At 50.4% G+C, this 22,736-nt stretch overlaps 2 protein-coding genes across 2 annotated transcripts in view; both read right to left on the minus strand.

The window, feature by feature from the left end:
- Positions 1 to 77: 77 nt before the first annotated feature.
- On the minus strand, positions 78 to 10,119 carry LOC104835537 (SRSF protein kinase 3-like). The gene is made up of 12 exons (XM_010573570.1): positions 10,074 to 10,119; positions 9,788 to 9,896; positions 9,189 to 9,276; positions 6,774 to 6,861; positions 6,417 to 6,523; positions 4,086 to 4,248; positions 2,785 to 2,870; positions 2,229 to 2,336; positions 1,723 to 1,792; positions 1,549 to 1,641; positions 325 to 495; positions 78 to 265 (listed from the first exon to the last, which is right to left on the minus strand). Exons 1-12 carry the CDS (start codon positions 10,117 to 10,119, stop codon positions 78 to 80), a joined length of 1,317 nt encoding a protein of 438 aa, XP_010571872.1.
- An 8,100-nt stretch (positions 10,120 to 18,219) lies between these two features.
- The window catches only part of PLXNB1 (plexin B1), a 55,821-nt gene continuing 51,304 nt past the window's right edge, over positions 18,220 to 22,736 (minus strand). The window contains exons 31-37 of the mRNA XM_010571491.1: positions 22,104 to 22,270; positions 20,888 to 21,048; positions 20,495 to 20,642; positions 19,717 to 19,781; positions 19,551 to 19,626; positions 19,088 to 19,162; positions 18,220 to 18,536 (exon numbers count right to left, since the gene is read on the minus strand). Coding sequence (XP_010569793.1) covers positions 18,432 to 18,536; positions 19,088 to 19,162; positions 19,551 to 19,626; positions 19,717 to 19,781; positions 20,495 to 20,642; positions 20,888 to 21,048; positions 22,104 to 22,270 — 797 coding nt within the window. The 3' untranslated portion in view covers positions 18,220 to 18,431. The remainder of the gene's footprint in view (positions 18,537 to 19,087; positions 19,163 to 19,550; positions 19,627 to 19,716; positions 19,782 to 20,494; positions 20,643 to 20,887; positions 21,049 to 22,103; positions 22,271 to 22,736) is intronic.

The following is a 22,736-nucleotide window of genomic DNA, read 5'->3' on the forward strand; positions in this document are numbered from 1 at the left end:
TCCGGCGCAGGTGGCGGGGGTGCCTGGGGGGAGCTGCCGGGCAGGGTCGGCGGTCCCCCCGCAGGGCGAGGGGCCGGTCACGGGCCGCTGAGCCAGGCGTGCTGCAGGCACTGGGCGGCTGTGGCGCGGCGGTCGGGCGCGTACTGCAGCGCGGGGAGGAGGAAGCTGGTGAAGGGAGTAACCTCGTGTTTTGTCCAGTGGTGTCTCTCCGCCAGGATGCTGTGGAGACTGCGGGGGGACAGTCTGGAGATCCGCAGAAGGGCACCTAGCAAAGACAGCGTAAGCATAGTACCTCGGTTACGGCTTGCAAGACTGCGAGCCTACCACTCCTCGCCTCATACAATTCATCCAAAGCATCCTGAAGGATCCCTTCCTTCATATCTTCCTCTCTGTAAGCTTTGCCTCCACTGCCCCTTGCAGGTTTGGCTCTCGGGTGTTTCTCAGACTCGCTAGCTCTGTCCAAGCGAGTGTTTGGAGTCTTCCCGTTGCTGAGTGCTTTTAGATGAGAACGTGCCGAGAGCGAATTAAGTGCCCCCAGAATAGCCATGCCAGCGCCATTGCTGCTTGTTCCCCCTGCCTGTCCACATTCAACCCAGAATGCATTGGGCCGTTTCAGTGCCACAGCTCACAAGACACTAGCGTTTAATTCGTTCTGTGTCTCCTAGCTCCGTGGGGCCCAGAAGAGTGCCGCTACTGACCGAGGAGCTATCCTCATCACCAAGAGTACGTGGTGTAAGTGTAGCGATTCAGGTTAGGCATGTGTGGTCAGGCCAGTTTGGTTCACAGGGAAAATGAATATAGAACAAGAACTAGTTCTGACTCGTTTCTTTTGAGCACCATAGAAGGAGTAAGTGTGAGCAAAGGATGTAAATGTGCAGGGAGGTGCTTGTTGAACTACAACGTGGGACGAGCCCTCAACATTGAATGAATTGTGGGTAGGCTGAGGCTGCGTGGCTGGTGAGTGTGAAAGCAGAGAAAGAGAATGATAGGCTAAATTGCAGAAGGATGGAGTCATGTGATGCCTTGAAGTCAAAGACAAGGATTTCAAGCCTAATGAGTCAAAGGGAAAGGAATTGAGGGGAATAAAACAGAAGAGACGTTACACTTGGGTCAGAAGGCTAAATATAGCAGCCAGGTTGGAAGGATATGAGTGTCCCATTCCTGATCATCATTGTTCTCTGCCAGTGAACGGGTGAAATCTAGCCAGTTACACACTCTTCAGCCTTCCTGGCATGTAGCTATTTCCTGTCCATATTTCCATTCTCTCCAAATCCAAAGGAGAAAGAACGGAAAAGTTTTCCCTGTTGGGTGTTTGCTATGACTGTTTTTCAGGAATTTACATTCAGCCCCGGAACACTCCTGGATTGCAAAGGTAGGCAGGGCAGGGAGTGTTACTGCTCTTTATGAAATCTTCGCTTGTCTTCTGTCCCTGCTTGTAGCCTGTGTTGTGTAACATAACTTTTGGGGGTTTTCAGTGTGAGCTGACCAGGGAGTGTGTCAGAGATCCACAGTGATTTTTAGAGTAAACTTTCTTACTCCAATTCTTACCTGGCCTGCTGAAAAATTTTGTTGACTTGTTCCAGGAGAAAGCAATTTGAGGAGGAATTCTTCCCAAGAGCTCAATAATACGAGCAACGTGATCTAGACGGAGGGAAAACGCATCTAGATACAAAGGTTGTGACACTTCTGTCGGTAAAATGAATAAAGCTGATGGAGTCCTACCATCATCTCTGGAGAAATATTTCCCAGGTTGAGGATCAAATAGACACTCCCCAGTTGCCATTTCAAATGCCTAGAAATGGAGTAGCATTGTTAATTCACTAACTGATTTGGAGTTTTTCTTTCCCATTAGCTCTGATAGTACCAATTTCCCTTGCTATCACACAAAACTGATCCTAAAATATGGAAAATATTCACACTGCTTTGATCCGTACCATGGTGAAACAGCACCTTTAGCTCCATCAGGATGAAAAGCAGTATGTGCCTAATTCAGTCAAGCCTATGAGTTAACATACATGGGGTGTGAATTGCCTTATAGCTTAAACTAAGACTGAATTCTATCAGCAGCATACTTTCAATCCAAACTGAATGAGTGCAGACAGCCTTTTCCTTCTCAGCAAGGAAGTTTTGCTTTACATGCAGTGTGTATAGGTGTGTGCCAAGGATGTGCTGCCCCTGGTCTGTGTCAGTCACCTCTCATGCATGCACAGCGTTGTCCCCAGTCCTACCAGGCAGCCCGTGCTCCAGATATCTGCAGGAGTGCCATAGTCTAATCCAAGAAGCACTTCCAGGGCACGGTATGGCTGGGTCTGTATCTCCTTGGAAAAAGGCTTGTACTGAAACAGAAACAAACTCCCTTTGGTTAGCGTCCATAAAAGTAACAGCAACGCCTGTGGTCACAAGCTTCCCGCAGTGAGGAGGACACTGGGGGGCAGAACTGAATACGTGTACAAAACTCTGCGCGGGGCATGGGAGGCATGTTCTTGACCTCGCTGACACCAGGGCAAATTCATCTCCCAACATTCACACTGAACACCATTTTGAATTTCTAACTGTAGGGACTAACTGCAAGCTGAAGAAACGTCCAGAGTTGACAGTGTCTGCAGGAGTACAGTGTCCAGCTCTGAGCTGCGAGTGCTGAATCTAACACCCCCCCGAAATTGGCATCTCTTCAGCATGCTGAAATAGCTATTCAGCTGTAAAAGGACAGACATGCAGGGTGGGATGGAAAGAAGCACACAGCATCCCACATCATCATGGGACTGAGACTCGGAGCAGACTCACTGTCCAGCACGCACTGCCCAGATCTGCAATTTTCACTTCTATGCTCATTAAATCAGATTCTTCTAATCCGTTGCCAAGATCACCTCCTAGATGGAAAGGACAGAGAGAAATCAGGTCTTTCCAAACCCACAGGTATGCATCACTTGCCACAGGAGAGGCATGTATGCCTGCCTTTAAAGTTTTTCAGCCTAAAAGGTCCTAAAATGCTTTTTATTGTCAGTAAAATGCCACCTCTGTTTTTTGAGGAAACACAAAGAGCTAGTATCCAGTCAAAATCTAAGAGGACGTTTGGGAGGACAGTAGCTTGGAGCGGAGTGGTGTGACCATGTGCTCCTGTCCTGCTGCAAGGTTCCTCTTGCACCCAGGTTAAATTCCTGTGGGCTCAGAGGAGACCATATCCTACCAGCACTAGTCAGACACAAAACATCTGTAATGCCTCCTTAGCCTTCAGCAATCCTGGCTGTCACAGACCTTGGACACAGCCTGCTTGGCAAGCACTGTAAAGGTTACATTTTCATACGATCCCAGAAAAGGGTAATTTTTGGTTTACTGCTGTACAGTGAGCTGTTGGTCTATGCCTAATATTGTGCCTTTACGCTCCAAGCAAGACTCAGTCACTAATTTAGCATTCCTTGATTGCCCCAGAGTTTGAGAGACAAAACAGCACCATCATGGGAGAAATGCTTATGGGAGAATATCACACAAGGATAATATAAAGAGTCTCATTGCTGGGAGATGAGCTGATCTCTCGAGAAACTCTCCAGCCCTATGTCTTATTCAATATTCACACCATTCTCTTCAAATAAATTATGTCTCAAAAGGCCTTGAAGATTAGCAGTACATACAAGTCTCCCACAAAGCTCAGAAATATGGGAAATAAAGAGCAGAAGTGTCATACAGCTTTCTGATCAAGCCATTTTGTATGTAAACCTTTCAGTGGCTGAAAACACCAGACACAAAGGAACTATCCTGTACCTAAAGCTGTAAGAACGAGCTCCAAGGTCGTGGTGGAGCTGTTAACAGATGCCTGTCATCTGTAGTTGTCCTCCACACAAGCCTACCTGCAAGACCGTGTTTCTGTAGGTGCCTCGAGTAGCTTGTAACCGCTCAGCCTGATTTTTGTATTAAGCAGAGATAGGAGAGGCCTCTCAGCACCATAAGCTGGCTGTACTCTTTTGTACTGGCCATTGCAGGAGATGGGAACCTTTTCTAAGGTATCTGTACCTGCCGCCTCTCTGTTTCCCTCCTGGCAATAAACACGTAAGTCCCTTTTCTTGTTAAAAAAACCTTGGAGTGCTCACCTGCTCCTTTTAGCCCCAACTCTCTTCTCTGGTCGCAGTCAAGCATAGCAGGCAGAAGCCTTTGGAGGCTTTTGTCACGTCCGTACAGCAAGATGTTCTCCGGTTTGATGTCCGCGTGGATGATGCGGCAGCGCTTGTGCAGAAAGTGCAGCCCTGCCAGCACCTGGGCGAGCAGGCAGCAAGTCACGTCAGCAACGCGAGGGTCCCCACCGCCTCCCCTGCCCCAGCAGCTGCCAGCACTGTCAGAGCAGTCGGGCACAGCGGGTATGCAAGTTGTGGATGTTCTGGCATTGAAGAAAGGGGGCACTGGTGATAACTATCTGCAATAAATGGTTTCTGTATAGCGAGTGCCCTGTACTAAGCTAGAGGTGCAGCCAGCAGAGCGGGGACGTTGGTTGGGGTGGCCCTGTGGGAGCAGGCACAAGGGGTTTCATCGCACGACACGGCAGGAGGAGCACATGCCGGAGTCCCACGTGCCCGGCACACCAAGTGGGAAGGGGCCTGGGGAGCCCAGCGGGGAGGGGGCTGTTTGGGGGAGGTGGGGGTGACACGCAGCAGAAGGCGGCGTGAAAATCCACAGATATCAGCATGGACAGGCAAGCTGGGGGAGATGGAAAGAGGACAGTGCTACAAGGAGGCATTACGATCACAAAGCTGAACTTTCTCCTGAAAAAACAGTCCTGTTTGTATGGCTGTAATGTCCGCAGACCACCATGCCTTCCTGCTGACTTTCATTTGAATGGAAGTTGGGGGCCGGTTATAGAGTGACGTGGCACAGGAGGGCATCCCATCATACCAGAAAAGAAAAGGAGGTGCAGCATAACCCAGACAGGAGGAGGGAGAGACCACGATTGAGTGCATGTAGAGAGGACTTAAGGGCAGTGCAGGAGAGCCACGTTGGGAAAGAACAGCTTACGATGGAGCAGGGAGAAGCTGGTCCATCACACCGGAGAGATAAACAACGCCTACCAGAGAGAAACTGTCACTATCAGAAATCAGTAACAGCAAAAAGGCTACTGGGAGAGTTACATTTGTTTTTTAAACACTCTGGTCAGTCATAAAGGGCTGGCAAATATTCTCTGTATTATCAAATTCTATTCTGGGATGAATGCCAGCCCCAGGGAAATACCAACCTTAAATGGTAACTGTGAAACGCGGGGAAAGATTTAAATAGCTAAACTGGAATGAATCAGAAGTAAATACTGCCCCAGTGCTGATCTGAAGGAGGAAAAAAGATTCTAAGATTTTACAATTAAAGCAGATAAGGGAATGGATCAAGCAAAAGGCTTGGGTGTGAAATGGGGCACAGCAATTAATGCCACTACATTTTTGTGTAACTTATTCAGGTGTTAGTGGAGCTTCTTTAGAGGAAGAAGAGGCTATTCCAGAAAACAGGATGAAGGAGGAAGCAGTTTTCTTTCTTAGTGTCCCTAGAAGGGCACAGGAATCAGGATAGCAAATCTTCATCTTGGCAAGTGTGCAGACTTCTGATAAATCTCAGCATGAGAGGCAAAATGTAATTTTAGCCATTCTGAGGCCTCACTCAGGTTTCCAGTTCCTTAGCTATTCCCAGCCAACGCATATGAAACTCAGTTTTCATGATCTGTTCGATCAGCACACCACATCCTTACAGGGGATGAAGGAAGACGTGGCTCTGAGCAGGAAAACCTCAAGATGGGTGGAGGACCAGCCAACCAAACCAGCAATTTAGAAAGCCCTGAAAAGACATCAGCGCTGAAGGAGACCTCGAGCAGCCTTTGGTAGTTCCATGCAGAAAGCCGCTGGACTTGCCAGTGCTACCCATGGCTGGATGCCGAGGCGAATGCCAGCAGTCTGGCATTACTGCCAGAGGGGACTTCTCAGGGCAGCAGGAGGGAAGAGATACACATTTTGCCCACAAGAAGCATAACTATGGCAGCAGAACTGCTGGAGAATTCAATGATTACTGAGATGATGGGAACACAAGTGCCAACTCTGAATCCCTGGTGCAGGTCTGCAGGCTGCTGACTCTTTATGGTGGTGGCCCTGACTCCTTCCCAAACCCGATGAGACTGCAGGCTTGGGCAGTAACGCACAGTACCCCTGTGTTAATGGGAATGTGATGACTTCCCACTCTGCGTTTTAATTAACGTTTTCTCTCCTTACACCCAAAAGAAATAGTTACCGTTTTCCTTAAAAAAATGAATGCCTTGGGCCTTCACTCTATATTGTCCCTTTCTTTGCAGATGCAGTCATGGAGTTCATGGCACATGACGCCAGGATGAAGACTATGGCATGTCTCCCAGCCAATAGTCCTTTGGTGCCCTCACCCAGTTCCAGCTAAGTTCTCACCTGCTGTAAAGATTTTTTCACAAAAGGCAAAGGCAGTCCCTGGGCTGCATAGTTACCCATCAGACATCGCAGGGAAGGACCCAACGCCTCAAATACCAAGCAGGCATGTGGGAAAGAGTCAGGGATTCACTAACAGAGAGACAATGCTACTATCAGCTTTTTGCCCTTCACCAGAGCAGCCAACTATCTCCTTATCCAACCTCTCCCCCTCCAGCCACCTCCCTGTGCCCTGGTCCAGCTACTGCCCTGTTCATCCTCATGGGAGCACAGTGCTGAGTTTTACACCATCCTGCGACTCTCTGAGGCAAGCCCAGGCTTTGCTGAGCCAGAGCTGCAGCACTCTCAGCAGAAGGATATGGAAGCCGTTCTCTCCAATCATTCTGAAGTCGTCTAACAAACAGACAATGTTTTCTCCTGCCCGGTCCTTCTTCTTCACACTGCTCACCTGAGGGGGAGGATTCCAAGAAAGCTGCAATTAGAGACACATATGTGCACAAGGACATCTTGCACCTGTTTTATCCCGTTCTACAGACTTTCTCTTCCAGGATTTGGCACTTCATGACAAATCCCATGAAAACAGCATCAGGAAAACCAGGCTCAAAACACACAAGCAGAGTCTGTTACCAAGGAATGAGTTTCTGTATGTTGTCTAGCTCTTGACTGGCTGGGACCATCACCCTCAGTGTCTGAATAACTCAGACAGATCCTGCTAATAGTGTCTAGCACACTTCCCGCTGCTTATTCTATCCCATGCAGGCCCAGAAAGTGCTCCTGCTTGTGCTGGAAAGGGATTCCCCCAAGACCACAGCTCCTAGCAGCAATGGCTGTCCATTTCTTTTGCCCTTCTGCAGCCTCTGCTCCTTGTCCTCAGAGCCCTCCCTGGCTCAGAGTAGCAGGCTGGAACATCACCTTTTAAAACCCACACCTTCCCATAGAAGTTTCTCACAAGGGGTTGCAGAGAGGCAGAGACCTTGTGGTTGTCTTCAGCTACCTGTCCTACTGGGGTAGAGAGCAGCTTCCATATCTGAAGGAACCCAGTGAAGTAGGCTTCTTCGGGCTGAAGAAAGTTTGGCTATGGGCAAGTACTGCAGAGATCTATAAGATACAGAGCGGTGGTGGAGGGGGTGAACACAGATCTTTCGTACAAGAACCAGGGGGCATCAGACCTAGCACTTGGGAGGTTCAAAAGCAAAGCAGAGGAGATGGTTCTTCACAGAGTGCATGGGAAATTGGTAGCAGTTCTTGTCAGAGGGGGCTGTGGAGGCTGAAGCCCACATGGGCTCACTGGAAAGCAGGGCAGGTCTCCTGAAGGTAAATCCACTGAGAATTACTGCCCACAGAGACATTACCTGTGGCCCAAGAAATCTCCAGCTGGAAACTGCTGTGGGCCAGGGGAGCATTCAGTGGGAGCAGCACCCTAAGCTTAGCTTGTCCTTACACCCATCTGGATATCTGGTGCTGGCCCAGGGTGCTGGGCTGGCTGAACCCCTGGTCTGCCCAAGCACGGGTGCTACGGTACCCCCGGCTCTGGCACCAGCACCGTACGCCTGCACAGCAAGGTGTATCAGGAGTTTGCTCTCACAGAGCACTGATCCTGGTACAGCAATTCATCCTTTGTTTTTACTCTTCACAGCCATAACTGTTGGGATTTTGGTTCGGCATGTTGTGCAGATGCCAGATCCGCCTGCACCAGTGCCAGGAGGTTTGTGCTGGCACGACACTGGCGAGCAGCCATGGAAACACGGGAGACCAGACTGCCTCTCCTGGCAGCTCTGCCGGCACTGACCACCCTGTGCTGGTGGGAACAGCCCTGGGAACCAGCTGTATTCTGCTGAATGGGAAGGCGTGTCTTTCAGAGAGAATTAGTAATAAATCAAGGGTAAGGCTCGGCTCAGTCTGTATGAGGATTGTGCTGATATGCAGAAAAAGCAGCCCTCTGATTACATTAAATTAGTGCCACTTGATGCTTCCTCTTGCATCACCAAGTCTGGCTCATGTCCCTTTGGATAGGCCCTACAGATTTACAGGTGTGAACTAAACCTTTCTCAAACCTGTAGGAGAAAGGCCTCAGAGTAATTTGAAATGCAAAATTTAATGGCTTTTACTCATCTAAAGCTGATGTAACTTTGTATTTAGGCAAACTCTCAGAATTGTAACCACTAGCTTTCTAGAACTGGCAGGTCAAGCCATCTTCAAAGGCAACTAGCTGAGACCCAGATACAGGCACCTAATTACCACATCCATTAGCAAAGGCAGGAGGAAGCTTTCTGACTTTTTCTGACTTATTTTTTATTATATTTTTGCTACATCCTGCATTTTTTTCCCCAGATATTTCCTTTTACTTCAGTATCAGTGTTGTGATAGAGCAATGTCCTCTGAGCTGGGAATGACACAAATACAGTGGACACGCTCCAATCTCCTGCTTACGAACATTACCACCTTTTTCTGTTGATTATCTGCCTTATCCTTCTGCAGGTTCCTCCTACTTACTGGATTTTGGTCTCAGCTGAAACAGACAGGCTGACAGGGCAAGTGGTACACAGCCAGTATGTCCCAGTATGACAGGGGGAAGGAGAAGGTGCCTGTTTTAGAGGCCAGTGCTAAGCCAGGGTGATTTCTATGAATTCCCTAACTTTTTGGTTTTTTTCCTGTTCCCCACCTAGCTCCTCAGGCTGAGACCTGGAGGCAGAAGGGATGATGAGGCTGGTACTCAGACCTGAACTCAGTGACCATCACCGCAGAGCAAAGCGCAGAGCCCCAGAATATACATACACAGCGGAGGAGAGCGACCTCGTCCTGGGCAGCCTCAGCAAAGCCTTCCCTGCTTTTCAGGACCTTCACGGCTACGTGTTTCTTCCTCCTGGGAAACGAATCACAGCTGCCAGCCAATGCACGCCAGTGTGGCCCTAACCAGCAGCACCTCCCCTTCTCCCAGTTACCCAGCCCTGGGCTCCCCAGGGAGGGTGCTGCTCTCCTGCAAGCAGCCTTGTCCTTGGTCTGCAGCACGCCAGGCCCGTGGGCATCCCTCCTGGCGATGCTGCCAGCATCTGGCAGCACAGCTGCCCCAGGGACCAGCAAGGAACTGGAGAGAAAGAGGCAGAGGAGGATAGATACTGCAGGGTCTAAACGAGAAGAGCAAAGGCAGAGCAAGGGCTGATCCCATCTCATTTACTTTCTTTGGTTTCCAGAGACCAGCTCTGCCCATTGCACCCCACCAGTCTTGCTGGCAGGTTTGCCCTGTGCTCGGGGGGATGCCAATATGCTCCCAGGCAGGCAGCTGCGCTCTGCAGCGTCTGCGAAAGGGGCCGGCCCTGCCCAGGAGATCAGCCCCCCCCCGTTCCCACCTCCCCGAAAGGCCGTTAGCCCCTCACCTCATGTCCTGGCACAGCCAGACGGTGGCAAAGGTGCCGCAGCCCAGCTTGCACAGAGCCTGGTATCGCGTGTTGAACACCTCTCCTTCCCGCACCGGGTGGTGGCCTCCTGTGGGGACCATCGCCAAGAAACATTACTGACATCTCTAAATGCTCTTAGACTGAAAGAGCAGCTGAGGACAGCCGTCCTCCCAGAGGAACGGCCAGACACGTCCTGGTGGCCTCCTCTGGCCTGGGAAGAGCCTGGCACGATCTCGGCTCTAGAGCTGCATGCCCGAGGACTGACCTGTGTGCTGGGCTGCCAGCATCTCCTGCTGCACCCGCTCTTCCATGGCCCAGCCGCGCAGCAGATCCTGGCACGAGGGGACGGAGGCAGTAGGGAACCAGGCTGTGGGACGCGGGTGGTGCGATCTTCAGTGTTTTACTCCTTTAAAGAGAATTGGAGAGCTGCCGGGCAGCCGTACCTCTGCTGCATGCTGCGTGCATTGATTCCCTCTTCCACCCCTGCTGTCCCCTCACCCCCTTCCTTGCCATCCGCTTCATCAGCCCCTGGAGCCAGGCTGTTACAAATGCTTTTGGCACTTCACGGAGGCAGGGATTATTTTAAGAGTTCAGAAGAGGAAAGCTGGCAAGCTGCGGCGGGGCAGGGATCCTGGCAGTGCGCGGGCCAGGCCAGGGCCAGGGCCAGGTGGGAGTCTCAGGTTTCCCTGTGCCCACTGTGGATTTTCAGGGGCTTAGCGGGGACTGTGGGATCCCCTCCCATGGCCGCAGCCGGGGAAAGCACCTACTCCCCATCCCCATCCCGGCTGAGGGGGGACACATCTGGGCTTTTGCTGGCAGGAGGAGCCTCACGCTCCAGATGGGTGCGAAGCAGAACCTGCATTTTAGAGATGGCAGCGCTGCACATCTGTCCACAGCCCAGCCCCGGAGCCAGGGCACGGGTTTATCACTGACCGTCCTGTGACGCCCTAGCGAGAGGCTGTGACGGAGAGGGAGACTGCTCCTGGGGTTTGTTACTATGACAGCCCAAGGTACAAACACCGAGACAGCACAGACAGACTGATGCAACTGCTGTCCCCCTGCCCTGCAGCACCAGTGTAGAATTGGCTTCAGCACCGGTCACCTGAAATAGCAGCCCAGAGCCCATGTTGCTAATGGAAATATAGATGTAAGCTGCCGTAGCTGGGGTACTCCCAACCCAGCCTTTCATAATTTGGAAATGTCACTTGCTGTACGGCTGAAGCTTCAGGTTAACGCATGTCGCCAGAGCTTGTGACAGGTGATGATAATCCCAGTAGGCCATTAGCACGGGTAGAAATATTGACCTTTAAATCCTCCAAATCAGGTCGCTAAAGCTAAGAGCTCGTTTGCACCAGAGGATTTTCAGAAATAGTTGCAGTGGGCTGGCAGTGGTGGTGGTGGTGGCAGTGGGAGCCATGTGACGGGGAGTTGTTCTGGGACAGTAACATCTTCCAGGTGCTGAGACAGAGATGTGACTTCTTCAAAAGACTAAAGTTTCTTTCCACATGCTGATGCTCCTCTCCCAGCATAGCAGCCATAGACGCAGCCTGCCTTTGGGCACCTAGCAAGCTCCCAGCACGGTTCTAATTAAAGGTCAGACTGGACTTGACACTCCGATCCCGTGAGGGACAATCCAAATTGCCAGAGCTGACATTGCTCCGTTCACCCTAGCCCATACAGCAGTCTGAAAGGAGCTCAAAATCCCTCCCCCTCCTTATATTTTTACATCTCTAACTGTAGCATTTACACTGTTCAGAATCAGTCTCTCTTAGGCATAAACCTCCAGGATGCTGCATGTCTGTATAGCCACTCTTTTCGGTAAATACTTACTAACATGTTAGCTACAAAGCAAAGGTGAAATAAACATTTTCCTTGTTTGTGCACAGACTGAACATACCAGTAACCTCGCAAGCTCCTGCACCACCAGAATCTACCTAAGCCCTTGTCACTCACATCATTAGGACAGCAGGGGCTGACCTGAGAGCCAGGCAACTGCCTTAAACATTTTATTATGTCACTCACAACTCACCTGCCAAAGGAAAACTCAAGAGCATGTGGAGATGGGAGTTCAACAGCGTCTTGCCTAGGTGGATTGTTATGGTAATAGGAGACTTCGGTGGGAAAGTAGGACCTAAAGACAGACTCAGAGTGTAAAATGCATCCTAGTACTAGGGCTGATGGAGCTTTTGGGCAGCTCACCGGGCCCTGGTATCCTTCTTGCTGTGGAGGTGAGGCAGGTCTGTCCTTAGGCATGCGAGACTTTACCTCCATCCACCCTAGTTAGATGGATGCAATAGCAAAGGATGAGGAGCGTTGCTATGCAACTTAGTATAGAAGAGTGAAATGCACTTTTCTAAGCTTTGTGATAAAGGATGATCAATGCTTTAAAGTCTTTCATCGCTTGGTGTCTTTACTTTAAAAACAACTGTTATTTTGCTTGTCATTCAAAGCTACGTTGTGCAGAACCTACTGGCTTGTGGCAGGCCTGGACCAAGTCAGAGAACTTCACCCCAAAAACATACTGGTCCTGCCTGGTCTGCGAGAGCCATGGGCAGGGAGCGGTGCTTCGCCTCTAGCCTGGACAACTCCTAAGGAGCTGCCCACCACCAGTCATGCCTTATAATGCCTGGACCTCTGGAGTCGCAGAGCTCTCCAGAGCGATACACACCTTCATCTTCTGCAGGAACCTGGCAAACCCTCGCCGAGCGCAGCACCCCTGCAAGTTGCAACACGCAGCGTAAAAGACGCCCCGTCAGCGTGCGGGGCTCCAAGCCCCAGGGACCCCACGCAGACTTACCGTGCAGCAGCTTGCAGGCAGGGCACGCTGCTCCGTTTGTCATCTGGCTCGTTCTGGAGCTCCCCAAAGTGAGATACCAGCTGGTCCCGCTCTCCTTTTAGTCTGCGCTGCCCGGGAGGGGTGTCCTTGAGCAGACCAAAATCTTCTGCATCGCTGGATGGACGTGGTGAGGAGCGGGGCAGGGTATCAGATCACAGCACAGCTTCTGGAACAACCTTGGCTTCGGGATAGCAGGAGACCTAGGACAGCTGCGGTGGATTCACTTTACTGCTGGCCTCTCCCTGCCTGCCCCAGCTTCCCTGGCAGCAGGTCTGTCAGCCTGCTGCAGCTCCACAGTCTCCACAGCAACTATTTATAGAGGAAAATTCACAGCTCTGCCGAGATGGAAACAGAGAAATCCTTCCCCTCTGCTCCGCCGTCCCCAGACCCAGAAACGGTGGGGGTGCCTGGCACTTCCACTGCTCCCAGCAGCGTCTCGGCAGGACCCACGGCCCGGCCTCGCTGCGGTGGCACCACCGTCTCCTGCCCGGCACAGCCACCCCCAGCCTGTGCCCGGCAGAGGGGACAGGCTCCCCAAACCCCGCCGTGTGCCGCGCTGCCTGACCTGAGGCACCCCGCACGCCCCCGAACCCAGTCGCGGCGTGGTGCTGGGGACCGCGGAGCCCACGCTTCCCCCGCGGAGAACCACCACCACAGCAGCATCCTCCTCCCCGCAGCCCTGCCCCACCGAGGCAGGACCCCAGCATCCCCGCACCCAGCCGCCACTGAGGAGCAAACGGCCACACACAGAGTGGAGAGAAAAAAAAAAAAAAAAAAAAAAAAAAAAAAAAAAACTTTTTTTTTTTTTTTTTTTCCTCCCTGCTGCCGCACGCTGCAGCCTTGCAGCAGAGCTGGGCATGCCCTGGCCTCCCCCTCGCTGGGGCCCTGGTGGTGCGGAGCTCGGGTTTCCTCTCCCAGCCTGCAGAAACCAAAGCCCAGCCCCGAAGCAAAGGGTTAAGGCTGCCCAGCAGGAGCTCTGCCGCAGATCCCGGCTGCCAAACCGAGGTCGGGGCCTCCCGCAGCGTCTCTCCCCTCGCCTGTGCCCCTTCTCCTCTCACCTGCCTTCCCCGCACTAAAAATAACACGGGAGGGGGCAGAGGCTGCACCGGGCTGGGGGCTGAGCCAGCGCAGGGGCAGCACCCGGGGGACAAGTGATTTGTAAAACCCCTAAAAGGCCAACAAGAACACGCACAGGGAGGGAAAGGAGGGACTACAGCAGTGACGTTACATAGATAAGAGGGGGGGAAGCAGCAGACTGTATCCAAAAGGAAGGGGGGGGGGGGGGGGGGGGAAGACAGGAGAGAGGGGCCGGGAGCCAGCTTTATGTCTGGGAAGAACTGTGCCATTAGTTGAAGTTGTTCTGCTAATTTAGGAACACTGGTTCCTGCCTCACGCGATGAACATAAACTGTACCTTAAGCAACCCCCTTCCTCACTTGCCCACTGTGGAAAACCACAACCAGAGGGGTAAGGTGCTACATGTCCCCACTCCCAGCTGCTGAAACACATCTGGGAAGGGAGATGCCCCTATTCGCGCTCTGGAAACTGCAGAAGCATCCACGAAGTAGGAGCCATCAGTCAAAGGTGGCACAAGGTTATCCCAGAGAAACACAGGCGGTTGCTCACAGACTGGGGAGGGGGCAGGAGGGAAAAGCCCCACGCTCCTGGCACTGTTCCCAGGTCCTGGTGCTCAGGAGTACAGAGTTTCCACTTCAGAGGAAAAAGAGGCGAACAGATTCTGGACAATTGCATCATCGTGCAACACAGGTATGACACACAGGTTGTATATTAAAATTTATTGAATTATTGTGTAAGAATTCTCTTTATTAAAATCATTTGGACTCTAAACTGATTATTTACAGACAAAACCTCTTATATCACCAATAGATTCCTACATCTCAGAACAGTATCTACAAACAGTTATTACACTATGTAACAAAATTCAGATTTTTTTCAAGCTTTTTATATTAATTATTAATTCCAATTTGAGAAAGACAGTACCTCAGGTGCTCTGAGCAGAACTCAAGGTGTGGCAGGGCATAAATGCAGGTCAGGCCATACCATAACAGACAGAGAGACACCAAGTCACAAGGCAAGGAGGAGAGGGCAGAGTCACCAGGACAAAGGACTGGGAGAAAGACTATTAGACCAAACGCACTGGGTGTTCTAGAAACCAAAAGAATCATCCCGACAAGAAAGGCACCAAAAAAGCAGCATCTTGCTACAACCGGGGCACACCCTGAAAAAGAAATGGCATTCCACCGAGGCAGCATCATCCGAGAACCCTCTATTTTCATTAAAAAAAAATTAGCCATCATTTCTACAAAAGAAAAAAAGAAAAGAAAAAGCTTCCAGGTACAGTCTAAATTTGCCACCAGACAGATGAAAGCAAGCACTCTCACATCTACATCACATGGGTGCCAGCTGCTCTTAGCCGTGCCAACAGGAGACACATTCAAATACACTAACAGATATTTATCTTAATACTGACCAGTTCTCGGCATTTCATCCAGACCACAGTGGAAGCAAGTTTCTTTCCCTGACCGCGGTACTAAATAAATCTTAATGCCTGCTGTTCAAGAACATCACCTTTCTAAGAATATGATTAAAGCAGCAACATCCCCTTGCTGCACTTATGTCTTGCAGAAGGGGAACAGTTGCCGTGGCAGGGCACTCTCAGCTGGTGCCCACAGAACTTGCTACCTGTAAGAAAACAGGAACATCCAGAGAGGATTCTCCATCCTTGAGAAGGAAAGTCCATCTCTGGAGCGCTTGAAAAGCTGGTCATGGAATCAGGCAGGGACTGGAAGAAACTTGGAAGGATCATGAGAAATAAATAAATAAATCTTCCCCACAATAGGGAATTTCATAACAAACCCTGTTTTGTGCAAATTTAAATGCAACAGAACCCTGTCATAGTAACGGATTTTGCCACAGGAGAGGGGCACGGACGGAGAGAAGAGAGGCCATGGATGAACACCCAAGTCGATCCCAGCAAGAGGCCTTCAGTGCGTGTCCGCAGGGGAGGAGGATGCCAGTACCTAGAACACCAGGGACAGATGGATGGGAAGAGATGGGCATTACCAGCTTTCCAGCCTCACTGCACCTGCACTGGGCAGTGCCTCCTGTCCAGCTATGCAAGGACAAGCTCAAGACATTAAATAAGTCAATCACCTACATTTAGCTCTATTTTTAAGTCTTGATTATAGTCTAATAAAAGCAGACTTTCACAGGTACACTCAGAGAAAGCCGATCATTTCCAACATCCAGGAGCACTACTGAGAAGCTAAGAGGATGTGGAGCCCACTCACCCTACAGCCTAAGTCAGCCACGTTGGCAGAGGCTGCGCTCTCAGCAGAGACACCTGGACTCCTGTCCCTACAGTTCCAGGAGAGCCACCAAGTCCTCCTCCCTTTGCCAATGTGAGGTGGATTCAGAATTAAGCCCCAAGCCACCCTGTTCTGGGAAAGCGCAGAGATTATTCTGCAAAAACGGGGGCAGACATTAACAGTCTGCAGAGCCGTAAATCCAGCAGAGAGCCTGTGGCTCCTGGCAGACACTCAGCAAGTTGGAGAGGCCACAAACTATGCCTTGCTGTCTGGGGCAGAAAGTCCATCCGTCAACGCACAAGGGGACAAGGCTACTCTGCCACTATACCTGCATCTGCCTCAAACCGAGGAATCACCTAAGGGAATAGGCTTTACTAACATGCATTGTATCTGCTTTTTCCCATCTGCCAGTCCTTTCCTCCACTCAGCTTTTTTTGAGCTGGTTTAATCAGATTTGCTCAAAAGACAGAGGGGTTTCAGAGATGCCAAGTTCCCACAAGTTTCATGGAAATGGGTGGTCAGGTAGGAGTGAGACCCAAACTGGTGCCCACCTGGGGAAAGAGAGGTGAACTCTGTCCCCCCTTTCTGCCTGGCAGCAGCCAGCCGGCTCACCTGGGGCTCTGTACAGGACAGGAGCAGGAGGTGGCATAGGGATGTTGGCCGTACTCTGGGCACACAGAGTACCCAGGAATACTGCTGAGAGAGGGTCACAGGAGAGAGCTGCCTTTTTAGGGCGAGAGGCCAGCATTAGCTTGTTGTTATATTGCTCAGAGAACAGATTTGCAACTGCGCAGCACTCACACAAAGCCACAGGGCTGATCCGATAGGCCTGGAATTACTGCTATATGCAATGTAAAGAGAGGTAGGGACATGATCCTGCCCTGTTTCAGCTCTGGTCCCTCCTGGCCTGCACAGTCACCACCTCAGGGAAGTGACAGAGGAGTCAGACCTGTCTACCTGCCCCAGGCACGCAGGACATCAGCGTGGAATTAGCAGCAGGGGATGAGAACAAGTAGGGCACCCTTATATATAGGAATTTGCTCCCAGAAGGGCAGAGTACTCTGTTCACACGGCGCGGGAACCGAGGAGGGAGCAGTGAGGAGCTGCCCAGTGACAGCTGGCAACGAACTGCACTTGTGCCTGCTCCAGCCTCTCCTTCCTCACATGAATCATTCCCGTTCGCAGGACACCTGACGCTCCTTGGGAACAACACAGTTGTGCTTCACAGCTTCCTCGAATTCACAGCTCACCAAATAACCCTTCTATGTGCCACAACAGGAGAGTTTGGGAAGTGAAACTGTGAGTAAGGTGTAAGGCAAGCCTAACAGATGAGCACACAGCTAAGCCTTGAACTGAGCTGCGGGGAAAAGCAAGCTGCTGTTACGACAGAGACATCTACGAGTTATCCCTGCAGACAAAGCAGTGGAGAAAACTTTGCTCCAGTGCTGACAGACGTTTGTCAGTAGAAGTGCACAGAGATACTTCTCCAAGAAAAGCTTTGTCTCAAAGCCACAAAATTAAACATTCTCCTTTAGCATTTAAATACATTAACTTTCTGAGGGTATTTACAAGTCCAGTTCAGAGCAGCAGAACAGCTAGACACCAGAGGAAGGGGAAGTGGCACAAGGCATTTGTTGTGCTTTTCCAAAGAGCAGGGCAACTGCTGACCACAAGGAACCAGGAAGACTGATCCCAAGGTGGGTCAGTGGAGACTGAGGCGAGCCAGGCAGCGACTCTCACATGCTGAATTTGTCCTGAGGAAAAGGGTGGGGAGTGCTGTCCATTTACAGTAGGCCCCTGGGGAAGCACGCATGCTGGTGAGCACATTACATCCAAGCAGGTGTCACGCATGAGCTGTCAGAGACCAGAACACTGGGGAGCAAGAGACCTTTGCCGTCGCACACTCTCCTTTCTACATCCAACGCCCAGAACCAGTGGGGACATTGCTGCAAGGAAGTTTCTCGGGTCGGATACTGCAAGAGTGCTCGCTAGCTGGGGACAGAGGTTGGCACAGCTGTTGGCCTGTGGAAAGCTTCCTGCATCCCTGCTGAAGTGAGTGCTGCAGCAGGGGAGTCTCCCAGCACTGGCAAGGGCGTCTGTACAAGGCCGAGGACTCCACAGACATGGTGGTCAGCGTTGTCACCTGGCTCTTCAACGTTGTTTGGAAACTTGGCACATTCACGTAACATCCGTAGGAACGAGCTGAGTAGTCCTCCTGACAGTCTGCCAGAGGAAAACCAAAGTTTTTGTTTTGTTTTGCTTTTAAAAAGAAAAAACTGTAAAAAAATATTCTCTGAGATGCAAGGACGCTTGTACTTCGTACTGCCTTGGCCATCCCTGTTCATGTCACCCACGGGTTCCTTGGAGAGTCTGGTTCCAATTGCAGCAGGACACCCTGCATATAGCTGGGATAAGCACTGTCCCCATTCAGCCAGGGGAGAAGAGTCTGTCTACGCCTGTCACAAATCTGTGACTTTATTCTCCACAGCTGCTGCAATCTGTTGTAGTCTATATCCGAGCTGCATCTTCTGTGCTGTTGGGTCTTCTTCCAAGGCAGTAATGATCTGCAATGAGACAGAGCTCACTGGTAGCCTTCTCCAGCACACAACACTGTCAACCAGCTCAACTCCGTGCACAGTGGAGAGCCCCAAGCTGGAATCTAGGGTGCTCAAGTCTAGAGTGGGTATGTAGTAATTCATCTCAAATTAACCACAAAATAAGTATTCTAGATTCGTACTAATAACTTATAAACTTCATAGTGCAAAAAGAATGCTAAACTCATCTGAAAATGGTATCTTTAGTAAATTAATCTGAACTAACTGCATTTCATTTTTGGAGTAGATTATTTGGATACCAGAGTCAAAAAAAAGAAAAAGAAAGGTACATGAAATCCCAACAGCCTCCAAGTTAGAGCTAAGTCCTTTTTTGTGATTTCCTCCCTCCCTCTTTAATAAGAATAAAGCAAACTTATGACATGGAAGTTACGCATGCCAATGAAACAATACACAGCATAGTGATAGTCTGGCTGCTCTTAGTTATTAATTTTTGGAGGTTTTTTTGGTTGGATGGTAAAAGGAGGAGGACATGTTTATACCTGCTGGAAACACACACTCACCTGGTCATAGTACTTATTGATGTATTTGTACAATTCATGTAGAGCCACCAGGGAATTGAGGTCACCTGAGTAATTCTGAATAAGAGAGGAAGTTAGACAAAACCGTGAGACACCTAACAATTGTTCTGCTGAATTCTGCGCCCTCACAACTCATTAGGAAATGTGCCTGTTGCACAAAGCAACAGGAAAGGGAATTCACCAGTAGTTCCTAGCAAAGGAAAAAAAAATAAAAATCACATATACTCCTTGCCCTGAATCCTTGACTACACTTTTCTCTTCAGTGTTAGCTAGGCAGACCCTTGCCCTCCCATTGGTGCCACAAAGGCAGAGCAGCCACTGGGAACCGTCAGTATGTCTGAGCAGAACTGCACACTCAGCTGGAATAGCTCTTCTTTGCATTACTAGCTTTCTCTTAGATGCACAGGTGAGGGGCCAGGGTGACTTCTGTAACAATTTTATTTACCCGTGATAGCTCAGCCAGGGCAGAGTTCATCTCCTGGTCACTGGCAGAGATGGTCTGACGAATGTCCGCATAATACCTACACAGTGGTATACAGGCAATTAGTGTATTGTTCCTCCTAGTCTCCCTCTTACTGCTTAAACTACAACTCCTCACATTCATTGCTTACCTTTCCACCATCTGCTTGTAGCGAGGAATGTCCCGGGCATAGAGCAGCTTATTGATCGGAGAGTCCTTGAACATCCAAAACCAGAATTGATTACAAAAAGCTCCTTCATCATGCTGTGGACTAACCTTAGCAGGTAGCACCATCACCGCTATTTTCTGTCATTCATTCAGGATCAGGAATTTTTGTCCTCTGCCTGGAGAGGCGCTTCAAATACCAGGCTCCCTTCTAGTAATGCAGTCTGAGGAACCATGAGATGTGTTGGTGAAGGGACCTCTGGGATCCCTAGTCCAGCCTTTCACTTGGACCTGGGTGATCACCAGTGTGAGATCACATTGGCTATGGATTTGCATAGCTGATTTCTGAAATCCTCCAGAGATCCACCCATCCCATCTCTGGTGACCTGTGCAGGACTGTTTCACCCTCAGCACAGGGTGAGTAGTGGTGGTAAAAAGTTTTTCTAATGGCCAGCCTGAATCTCCCAAGATGCATCCTATGACTTACACTGTCTGTCACAGCCAGCTAGAGTTTAGCTCTGTCCCCCAGGTAGCTATAAGCTGTGAATAAAGAGCACCCCTCAACAAATTCTTCCATATGCTAAACAAAATCAGCTCCTCCCTCCTCTCTTCCCAGGAGTTCCCATCACTCTCCGGTGGTGCATGGGAGTGAGGATGGGCCTGGCCTGCTGTCCCAGTGGTGCTACATAAACATTATTGCCTTCCTGGGGCAGCACTGCTCAACTATCTGTGCCAACCATGCTCCCTTCTCCCTCTGTACTTACCCGCCCTAACTTATGGTCAGCTATTGTACAGGAGTCCATGAAGGTCTGCGCAATGACCAGGAGCACGGCATCTACATTATCTGATGTTTGCACATCAAAAACAAACTGGGGATTCTTGATGATGTTGATCCAGAACCGCAAGGGCAGGCTGCAGAGAAGACAGAAGCACAACAGGGTATCAGCAAAGGTAGGAGCTAGTCATGAAAGGTGTTCTGCACATTACTGCACCTCCCAACTCTACCCTCCCAGCAAAAATAGCTTTTCACACCATGCTTTTCTGCCTTGCACTCCATTTTGCTCCTCCTCAGTAGGCAAAGGTGGCTGTCACTTTGTAAGTGACCAGCTCTAGACAGCTCAGCAGTGCCTCCTCCAGGGCCCACAGGAACACCATACCTGTTTGTCTTCCAGATATGGATGGTCTCAGGGTCTGCGATCCCATAGTGTATTGCCTGCTCATCCAACAGGTCAAAGAAGTATTTGACTGCCAGTGGGACAGGGCGGTTGGTACTGAGGATCACCTGGAACAGGTCATCCACAAACTTCTGCAGGGTGCCCTGCGGAGAACGAGCAGGACAGTCAGCACAGGCAGAGGAGAGTGGAGAGCCCAGGCCTCAGGGAGATGAGAGGTTACCCTCTTCTGCTCAGCAAACTCCCCTCAGCAGTCCAAAGCTACCTCCCCTCCACTGCAGGGAGCAGCAAAGGAGAAAGGAGGCCCCAGCAGTTTCTGGAACAGAGGCCAGGGAGAAGCTCACGAACAAAGCAAAACACAGAGGGGAGTCAGATGTACTCAGAGTCACTGCAGGTAAAGGGGATTGCTACTGGAGAGAGAGCTTGCAGCACGATGGAATGGCTCTGAACTGTAGAGACTGCCTAGTGGAGGGGGACTGCTGGCTGCCAGCAGCTATATTCAGCCAGACTGGAACAAGGAGAAGGGGTTTGCTCAGCAGCAAGAGGAGGTTCAGAAAATGTGGGAAGAACACTGGCACTGCCTGGCAAAGAGCCTGGGCTGTCCCTTGAGGAACAGTACTACTGCAAGCAGGGGATTGCTGGGGAACCTGGATGCCAAAAGCTGATCCTTTCTTAACAGAGCAGAGGGACAAGTTCCTGGGTCAATTTTTTAACAATGACACTGGAATAAAGTAAAAAGGAGAATGTGAGCAGGCAGTATGCCTGATTTATGACTGCAGCTGAATCTGTACATGGCTGGTGTGTACTATTAGCATCATCTTGCTGCAGCAAGTAACTTGCAGCAGATACGTCAGTCCTATGTTCTCGGCCCTGGGTGAGGTGGAATGTGAGCAGACACGGCAGCCCAGCGGATGCTGCTGCCAAAGAAACTCTGCTGCAAAGCACAGGGTACCTGCTTTTTTTCTGTGGTCACACAAAGACAGACATGGGGTGGACACAGGAATAAAACCACTTCTCACTCTCCTAGAGGCTCTGCAAAACTTAACACATTAGTAGAAGTTTGACACTGCAGTGGTGGGATCAGAGGAGAAGCAACCAGCACATGCATCAACCCAGGCAAAGGGGATCTTCATACACAACCTTGCAATCTGCTGGGGGATATGAAGGAAGGCAAGACAACAAAATCTGTGTTTCTTCTCACCTTCATGGAGAGTAGACGTGTCAGATAGATCTCTGGGATTGCCTTGGCTCGCTCCCGATCTCTTAAGCTCCCACGCCGATGTTTAGGAAGCTCTGGCTCTTCTGTTGGTTTTACCAGGTGCCAAAGTTTGATCCCACCTTCATCTGCATCCTCCAGCATTGGTGTTTCTAAAACAAGCAATTGTTTACAGATGAGTGTCAGTTCTCTCACAGTACAGCTTGGCCAGGTGACCCCCAAGGAAGCAAGATTTCAAGTATGATAGAAACACAAATAGGAATGAACCTCTGGAGGCCTCTATCCAGCCTTCTGCACAGAGTACAACTCTTTCCAGCACTACAGCAGGTTGCCTTTGTCCACCCAAACCCTTCAAGGTCTTGGAAACTTCCTCAGACAGAGATCCCCCACTACCCCAATGGTCTGTTCCAGGGCTGCACCACCCTTCTGCTGAAGAAGGTTTTTTTCCACATCCAGTTTGAACCTGTTAAGCTGCAGCCTGGGACTATTGTCCCTCACACCACCAGAGTACCCATGGAGCTGTTCGCTCTGCCCAGCAGTAAGATAACTGCCTGGCATCCCCATCACCACCCTCAGCACCTGAGGGTATTAAGATTCCTATAAGTTGCAGACTGCGCT

The sequence above is a fragment of the Haliaeetus leucocephalus genome, unplaced genomic scaffold (assembly GCF_000737465.1).
Source record: "Haliaeetus leucocephalus isolate CR32 unplaced genomic scaffold, Haliaeetus_leucocephalus-4.0 Scaffold2, whole genome shotgun sequence".
NCBI classification, from domain to species: Eukaryota; Metazoa; Chordata; class Aves; order Accipitriformes; family Accipitridae; genus Haliaeetus; species Haliaeetus leucocephalus.

What these genes read in the sequence shown, in the direction of transcription:
- LOC104835537 (XM_010573570.1), bottom strand. Translation starts at nt 10,119, where the DNA reads ATGGAAGAGCGGGTGCAGCAGGAGATGCTGGCAGCCCAGCACACAG. An exon ending in GTTGGGGCTAAAAGGAGCAG is followed by an intron (nt 2,871 to 4,085) that starts GTGAGCACTCCA and finishes CTTTCCATCTAG; the next exon opens with GAGGTGATCTTGGCAACGGA. An exon ending in ATTGTATGAGGCGAGGAGTG is followed by an intron (nt 266 to 324) that starts GTAGGCTCGCAG and finishes TGTCTTTGCTAG; the next exon opens with GTGCCCTTCTGCGGATCTCC.